The 9345-nt window shown below is 36.3% G+C and overlaps 1 protein-coding gene across 3 annotated transcripts in view; it reads left to right on the plus strand.

Annotated features, from left to right (window-relative positions):
* The window catches only part of LOC147157393 (polyamine-transporter SLC45A4-like), a 30589-nt gene extending 26165 nt beyond the window's left edge, over window positions 1–4424 (plus strand). For all 3 annotated transcript variants that reach the window (XM_086063449.1, XM_086063450.1, XM_086063451.1), the window contains 8 exons: window positions 255–526; window positions 598–759; window positions 1912–2011; window positions 2093–2173; window positions 2249–2379; window positions 3050–3118; window positions 3188–3339; window positions 3411–4424. In XM_086063449.1, the coding sequence (XP_085919575.1) occupies window positions 255–526; window positions 598–759; window positions 1912–2011; window positions 2093–2173; window positions 2249–2379; window positions 3050–3118; window positions 3188–3339; window positions 3411–3579 (1136 nt within the window). In that variant the 3' untranslated portion in view covers window positions 3580–4424. The remainder of the gene's footprint in view (window positions 1–254; window positions 527–597; window positions 760–1911; window positions 2012–2092; window positions 2174–2248; window positions 2380–3049; window positions 3119–3187; window positions 3340–3410) is intronic.
* Window positions 4425–9345: the final 4921 nt, after the last annotated feature.

The raw sequence follows: 9345 nt of genomic DNA on the forward strand, positions 1-9345 counted from the left end.
CTGTGTTTTGAGTTAACATTTTAAATTTTCTTGCTATTGAATGAGAAACCTTTGACTTATAGTGTGTGTAAGTATTCTGAATTATATATATTCATGTTGATGTGTATATATACTGTATATTGTCGTGGTAATTTCTTTTTTTTTATGTTTTTGGGATGAAACTGAATGCAGACATCCCAAAAACGTAAAAATAAAATAAAAATGGACATAAGTGTTTTTCACATAGCAGCGACGATATGTTTATTTCATTTCAGCTGCCAGTACCGGCGCCCCTATGCGGCTGTCACGCCACCACCACACCTTCTACCGTCAGCCATCTTGCACCTTTTCCTACTACGGCCGTGTGGGCAGCCACCGCTACCGCTACCAACGAGCCAACGCCGCCTTACTCATCAAGCCGTCGCGCAGCATGAACGACCTGTACGAGGTGGAGGTGCGACACAGGCGTCGGAGCCGCAAGCGCGACCGCCACCGCAGCGGCAACACCAACTCGTCCAACGGCGATGCCGAGAGCGAGGAGTGCGAGGTGAGTCCGCTCGGGGGGGCCGACAATCCATCGCCATGACAACCAACGCCGCATTCTGTTCCTCTTGTCAGGTGGAGACCACCGTTCGACTGTTGTGGCTCTCCATGCTGAAGATGCCACCGGAGCTGCTGCGCCTGTGCGCCTGCCACATGCTCACCTGGTTCTCCATCATCGCCGAGGCCGTCTTCTTCACCGACTTCATGGGACAAGTCATTTACCACGGAGATCCCATTGTGAGCGCTTCACACTAGCATGCATGCTACACGAGCAACAATGGCGAATGACGACAAGATTTTACAATAACATTTTCCAGGATCAAATGCGACAATTGTTTCTGAAAATGTTATGTTTGTAAATACAGGCAGAGTATTTAATAGATGCACTTTAAAAACAAAATAGTTGGGTCAAAAATAACCCAACTATGGGTCAAGAAATTGGCATTTTAGTGTAAAACAACTCATAAGAATTGGTCAGATCCTTTACTTGGGTCAAAAAAAATTGGGTCATTTTGTGTAAAACATCCCAGAAAGTTGGGTCAAATTGACCCATGAAGTGGATCGGTCCATTTTTAATCCATAATTGGGTGACTGTTTTGACCCAACTGTTTTTGTGTGTTTGAGTGTGGGGTTCAAAAACGTTTTAATATTTTTATTCAATTTTATTTAATGGAATTAATCAACTGTAATTTCATTGGGATTGAGTTATTGTAAAATATTAAAATATATAATTGGATTTAATTTTAGAATTTTAAAAAATTAAAATGTGAATTTAATGTTAATTATGTTTGTATTAGTTATTTTATCTTTTTTTTGTTTGAGTTCACGTAAAATATTAAAATATATAAATGCATTTAATTTTGAATTTAAATTCATTTTAGATTTTTTTTCAACATATTTTTTTAATTGTAATGAGTTGAAATTGGTCAAAATCAAATTTGAATAAAAAAAGGATAAAAAATAACTAATACAAATAAATTTACATTAAATTTTAATGGAGGTGTAGTAGGCATTTATTATTATTATTATTACTTTTTTGTATTTATTTATTTAGTTGCCTTAATACAGGCTTCCCCATTCCTGGTCCTCGAGGGCCGGAGTCCTGCAGGTTTTCGATGTTTCCGTCGTCCAACACACCTAATTCATGTAATCATTTCATTAGCAAGCTCTGCAGAAGGCTGATAACGATGACTGAGGCAGAAAGTGCTACTTTATATTTATGACTTCTCTGACATTAAAAAATAGATGAGTGTCTTTTTGTGTCACTGTGATTTTTGTGGTCTGAGACACTTTGACACTTCCCTCTATGTCCACAATGTAAATGAGTGGCGCTTGTGCAAAGACGCCCCCACTGGCTCATGAATGTGGTTTTAACTGTGCTACTTGCAGGCTCCTGTTAACTCCACCGATTTGACAAATTATCACAAAGGTGTTCAGATGGGATGTTGGGGTCTGGTAATATACGCCATGACCGCCGCTACATGCTCAGGTAACTGAAGTTTTTAATTATTATTATTATTATTATTTATTTATTTATTTTGCAAAATGTTTGTTCTTCCCATCCCTCCAGCTCTCCTTCAAAAGTACCTGGATAACTTTGACCTGAGCATCAAAATCATCTACATCTTGGGAACGCTTGGATTCTCTATAGGTACAAACATCATCAACATCTGAACATCGTAAGACAAGCCAATGGCGTCATTTTATTTTATTTTTTTTGACTCAGGAACTGCTATTATGGCCATATTCCCCAATGTGTATGTTGCCATGGTGATGATAAGCAGCATGGGCATCATCTCCATGAGTATCTCCTATTGTCCCTATGCCCTGCTGGGACAGTACCACGAAATGAAACAGGTAACAACAACTTGGATTATGTCACGAGAATGTAAGGGGTGTCGCACCTGTACAGGCAAAGTGGTTGTTTAAAAAAAACAAAAAACGGATTTTTCACTGTCAAATAGTTTTTCCATTGAAAAAATGATTCTCCCCACTCTATTGACATTTTATTTCTCAACCATTCTGACAAAAGAAAAAACAAAACAAATTGATGACAAGTTACCAAATTTTTCCCAAATGTTTAATTATGCCACATTTTTCCAGACAAAATTATTAAATTATGCGGACATTGTACATTTACTCCTTCTTTCTACATTACTTTTTTCAATTTAAACCATTCCAACTGTTTGTAACATTCACACATTTAAAGACATATTTCCCCTTTTTGTTCCACATTTCTCAACAAGGTCAAACCAGTTCAACTTCCAACTGCTGGACTCATTCAGGACATCCTGGTCATTTTGTCACGTTCCCAAATTTTCCCACATCGATTGATGACCAATTAACTAACCTCCTTTCGCGTTTCTCAAACCATTACAATTTCAAGTCTCACGTTTCACATTTCAAATAATTTTGCAGCATTTCCTACACAAATAGCGTTCACGAGTCATCTTGAACACGTGTGCCGTCGTCATCGTGTCTTGATTGCTAATGAATGATGCATGTGTGAAAATGTATTTCGTTGCAGTACACCAGTCACAGTCCCGGTAGTTCCCGTAGAGGGTTTGGCATCGACTGCGCCATCTTGTCCTGCCAAGTGGGTCTTGTTTTACGCAACATCTGCATTCATATCAATACATTTATGACATGCTCTATTCTAAATTAGGTGTACATCAGCCAAATCCTGGTGGCCTCGGCTTTAGGTTCCGTCGTGGAAGCGGTCGGGAGCGTACGCGTCATTCCAGTGGTGGCCTCCGGGGGCTCTTTGTTGGGATTCCTCACCGCTTGCTTCCTCGTTATTTATCCCTCACATAGCGGGTAAGAAAATATATGAGCATAACACGCAAATGAATGCATCGTAACTAATAACGACGGCGTATGATTGGCAGGGAGGCGGGATCGTCCAAAACGTCGGAAAAACAAGCGTTGCCCCCGCTGGCCAATCCCAGTGAACGGGTGAAGGAAAAACCCAGCTTCTTGAAACTCGACGAGGCGGGCAAGGCCACCACCAGCGTCGCCGCCGCTTCCTGTCACATGGAGAATGAATCTGCACTGTGATTGGCCACAAGTAAAACAAGGTGCAGTCGTCATCATAATAATCCTTCCGCTCCGGGATTACTCCGTCCCAATTCCAATGTGAGTACTCGGCAGGTAAAAAAAAAAGAAAAAAAAAAAGGGGGGGGTGGTCTGCCTCTCAAGGAAACCTCAGGGGGATTGCTGCACGCACACACACGAACATTACTGACCACATCAAAGCTGCAGTCGTTGACAACAACAACAACAACAACAACACAAACATCGTTCTTCCTCACTGTGGACGCAAATGTTTTGTTCTGCTGAAGCTTTAAGACTCTTTACGAACTTTCATACTTGAAAACAAGAGCCCCGGACGGAGCCTGCTTGTGGTTCAAAAACAAAACAAATAATAAGAATGAGAATAATAAGAGAGCCCTAAAAAGTGACTGCAAAGGACGTCCAAATCGTATCATTCCAGGACAACAGAAGAGAAACGTGGACAATGACTATATGGGGGAGAAAAAAAATCCTTAATTGACCCCCAGAGGGCAAATTCAGGAATAAAAGTGAAATTCCACAGTAGACAGCGCCTTCACACATATGAAAAAATATATATATTTACATGACATCATACAGGGCATTATTATCCGAAATACTTCTTTGCATGACCTCTTGAGATCATCGGGCAAAATGCTGCATGTTGGCAGGCGAGAGAGTTTTTGCTCTCTTTTCTGCTGCTTCTTGTTAGCTTTTATGAAATGCGGGTGGCACGATAGCTCTTAATCATAACTAAATGCACATAAGTTGACCTATCAGCTTAAAAAAAATAAAATAAAAAAGCAGTTCTTAATGAGCTCTGCTGAGATATTTAGAAAGGCATACATTGCTGGGATTCCAATGGGGGGGGGGGGGTCCACAAAATTGGGGGGACAAAATATTGTCGCTGTAGAGAAACATCTGAAAATAGATTTTTATTATTTTTCATGAAATGAAATCTCAATTAATTACCCATAATTCTACGTATTAGTTATCGGGAATATTTTGGTGAGCTTTTAATATCCAAAAGTGCAGTTAATTAGAATTTTTGTTTTATCCGAAATGGAAAGATGTTTTTTTTTTTTAATGGTTTTCATTAGAAAAACACTAGACAGACTTTTTTTCCAATTACAAATGCCAAAAAAAAAAAAACACAATTTGGAGATTTTACGTGTTTTTTTTTCTCTTTGCACCAATTTAAATGCAGTATGTAGTATGTACTTGCTTTTATTAGTTTTTGGGGGGGCTGGTAGTGTGTGAAGATTTTTCTAGTTTGAAAAAAACCCAAACATTTATCTTCACATTTTTTGTCAGTTTTTATTCAGAGCGCAAAGTTTTGAATAAATATTTGAAAAAAACTCAAGACATTAAAAAAAACCTCATAATTTTTCTATATTATGTACATTATTTTTTAAATTAAAATTATATTCATCTGATGCAAATTTAAAAAAATATAGAAGTGCTTGCTTTTTTTTTAAATTGTTAAATCTGACATCTGTTATACAATGGACAGTTTTTTAAATCAGAAAAACTGTTTATTTTATTTATTTTTAACCAAGAACAAGAACAGAATGTTAGAGATGCGTTCATGCTTTTAAAAACACAAATTTGGTTTCTGATGCACATATTTTATCAGAAAAAAAACAATTTTGTTTTTTTTGGGGTGGTGGTGGGGGATATGAATGTTTTTGTTTTTTACAGCGACAATATGAAAATTTTTAGTGAAAATATGGAAACCTTTTTGTGGACGACAATGTGTTACATGGGAGTTTGAAAACACTTACGAACTGATGCACTTAACCGTTGACGTTTTCGGACGGACGCAGTTTTTCTGATTAGCGTGTTAGCTTAGCACGCAGGTGGGTGGGATCAATCGTCTTTCAACGTAAAAATCCTGGATTTACCAGTACACGAGGTCGAAGAGAGCAAAATGCCAGGTTTCCTTCGACCAGTGAACGCAACTTGGCAGCCCGAATGGCGTTGCGTGTGCCGGATTCGAAAACAAATGTGCTTACGGGATGCGTGCAAATAAAGTGAACTTCTCCGAATGTCTCCACAGTCCGCAATGCTGGACGAATAAACTTGAACTTAAGAAGTGTTAAGTGACATGGTTTTGCGTTTTGACCAATCACGGGAGAGGAAAGCGGGGCCAGGAAATGGCGGAAATGTTTTTTGAGTGCATTAGAAATCTAACATTTTTCAAAGTTTTCTGCAAGGAGCGTCATTTTGCTCTTGCTGTGGTACTTTAAAACAAATTGTTGGCGAAAATGAACCAGCGCGTGTTTCATTTCAAAGCTTTTTTGTAATCATTAGGGGCAATAAAATATTAGCAATTAAAATAAACGGGACGGATGTCCGCCTAAGCTGAAATATTTTCAATATTAAATAATACTGTAATACTATTTTTTATGTTTTGTGTAAATATCCTGAATAACAAAAATATATATATTGGAGGAGGTGTGGTATAATATATTTTTAGCAGGTTAGAGGTTTTTATGTGACATGCATGAGCACAACACCAAAGTTTTGTTTTTGAAATTGACATCTTCATGTCTGTTTTTGTACAAATGAGTAGAAGTGTCACACTGGAAAAAATAAAACACACAAATAAATGTTATGTTATTTTCACCCCCCTCCAATACAAAATATGTGAATAGTTTCTATTGTCACTTTATTCCAAAGAGAACAAAAACATCTATTAATATTAAGGCACATTTCTCATATAAATAAATCTTGTATATGTTTTAAGTTTATATTATATTCTCATATTATGACGTTATAAATTTTGGGGTAATACTACAGCATTATTTTCGTTTTTATTCTTGTATTATTTTCTCATATTTAAATCATTAATTAATAATAATATATTTTTAAAAAAATGTACCCCCCCTCAAACATTTACTATGTTGTAGTATTATACTCCTTTTAAAATTGTTCAGAAACATTTTAGTTATAATACAACAAATGTATCCGCTGAATGTTTTTCTCTCCTGATCTGACAATTTTTTATAAAATTACGACGTCCTAATTTTGCATATTAAGTTTTATGAAATAGGAATTTTTTTGTGCTATTACAACATTCTCTTTTAAATAAAAAAAAAAGTAAAAGCACGTTTATTTTTATTGTAATATTAAAATTCTCTAAAAATAAAAATCTAGAAATTTGCAGAAAATAATTGTCATAATAATTCGACTTTACTCTTGTTAACATTTTGTAATATTACGCCTTTTTTCCAAGAATAAGACTTGATTCCTGAAATGTTACGTTATTCACATAATAATCCAACGTTCTTCTCGTATCGTAACACAAACGTTCAATTTCCTTCATTCCCACTTTACTTGTTTTATTTGTTGCTTTTCAGTGTGTCTCTTCTACTCGCCTTCATTTTATGGAAGCAAAACAATCGAAAGCGTCACAGCGGGTCAGCACGCGCTTTAAATAAAGTGCACGACTTCAGGAAGAAATAAAAAATATAAAGTTGTGGTTCTGGCCTGTTGCGTTTGGCGAACGGCGACATGGCTCACCCCCGTCGTTACAAACTCGAGGGTCCCGCATATTTATTTCCTCGCCTTCCGCCATCGACTGGAATGTTACAATGTTACTCACTGTGCTCGCTCGGCATGCTGGGAGCTTGAGTTCTGCCTTTGGATTCCATCAGGTGTTTTTTTTTTTTTTTTGTGTGTATTGGTAGTTAGTAGGTCACATGTTAAAGAATGTGACGCGATTTCTGGGGAAATCCTTTTTCTTTGGATTTTTTTTAGCGACGGGCGCTGGCCGACATTGCACAAATCTTTGCACATGAAAATGTAAAGGAAAAAAAAACAGCTGTGGATATTTATTATTGTTTAGCTGAGCTTCCCTTACATGTCATTTCTTCGTTGTATGTGAGCAGTTGTGAATACAGTGGATATAAAAAGTCTACACACCCCTGCTCAAGTGCCAGTTTTTTTGTGATATTAAAGAGGCCAAGATAAGTTATTTAAAAACTTGTTTTCGTCTATTTATATACAAAGTAAAAATAAACAACGGAGATGTGGTTGCACAAGTCTGCGCACCCTCTTATAAGTAGGATATGACTGATCACATCCAACCTCGTGACACCTGCCACCATTTAAAACGCCTCTGGTTCACCCGAAATACATTTCAGATGTTCTAGTAGGCTTTTTAAAAATATTTCTTTTGTCACATTTTTATAAAAACCTGGCATTTGAGCAGGAGCGTGCAGACTTTGAGGGGTTTTTTTTGGGGGGGGGGGGTGTTCTAGTCTTATTGTTGTTTTAGTTTTGTTTGGATTTGCCTTTTTTTTTCTCTTTATTTTAATTTTCCTTATCCAAATTTATTTTGTCGGAGGAGCCCCCCCCCCCCCCCTCACACACACACACACACACACACACACACACACACACACGACTGCGCCAACATCCAGCTCTCCATTCACCATGGAAATGACGCCTCCATCACATTTGTGGCTCCTTGTGGTGTCAAGAGGAGTAAGATGCCTATATATTTATATAGATATATACATACATATATGTAAGAAATGAAATGAAACTACTTAAAGAATGGGAAAGCAAGTGTTATATGCCTTGTCATGTAAACACAGTTTGTAAATATACTTCATTTTCCTGTTGTTTTTTTTTTGCTGCTATGAAAAAAGATGATTATTTTTGGTAGTGGTTTTGTTTTGTATGTAAAGACTAATATACAATATATATATGTTCATATGCATGTGTGTGTGTGTGTGTGTATATATATATATATATATATATGTGTATAAATTTATATATGAGTGTATGTGTACATATACACATATATACATTAATGTATGTTAATGTGTACATACATGCTTGAGCCTTCATATATGCAAACTAGGACTGTGGATGAACATACTGTATGGAACGCACCTTTATAAAAAAAAAAAACTGTTGTGAGACAAACCAACAATGATTCTTTTGTTGTCTTTTTACATGCATTTACGTCTATATTTAATTTTAATCTGGATTAAGTGCAAGTCTTGCTAACTTAAAGTGCTGGAAGCTTTACAACACTAATTTTAAACCACGTCAAATACCAATATGGCAAAACATATATTCTTAGTAATATTATAATATAATTCTTTGAGTTGCATTTTAATATATGAAAGGTTCCCTATAAATGAAGTTTGATTTGATTTGATTTGATAATTAAAAAATAACGATCCAGAACTGGATAGATAAAGGTGTGAGGCCACTACGCCCTCTAGTGGAGGGTCAAGAAAATTGGCTCATTTTAAAAATGGTTGCGCTCTTGACATTACATGTCGAACATCAGAATTTAAAATGATTTCTAAAGAATTCTTCGAGCTATCAAGCACCACATTGAGACCTGGAGAGTCTGCCGGCTCCTATCTTCTCATTATAGGAAATATTTCAACAAAACATTTTGGGAAAATATATACCAAACAAATAAATCTCTAAACAATCTCATATGTCTTATAAAAACAAATAAAAAGTCGACTATCCATTTGTTTTTAATTGAGGTATAAAAAAAAATAATAATAATGTTTGAAAGTAACATAACGATTGCTGTTAATTTGTGAAGTACATAATTCTTCGGAGAAAACATGGAAAATATATTTAAATCTGACGAAAAGAAAGGCGGAAAGTGACAATAATTCATTACGAAGTAGAGAAATAGCAAAGGAGCAAGTGCAATGCAAGACATTTTGTTAATGTGTGTGACTTTAAACTTTGTGGCGTGAAATTTCCACGGTAAATCAAAGCAGTCATATG

The sequence above is a fragment of the Leptonotus elevatus genome, chromosome 19 (genome assembly GCF_054856555.1).
Source record: "Leptonotus elevatus isolate MCC_2025b chromosome 19, RoL_Lele_1.0, whole genome shotgun sequence".
NCBI classification, from domain to species: Eukaryota; Metazoa; Chordata; class Actinopteri; order Syngnathiformes; family Syngnathidae; genus Leptonotus; species Leptonotus elevatus.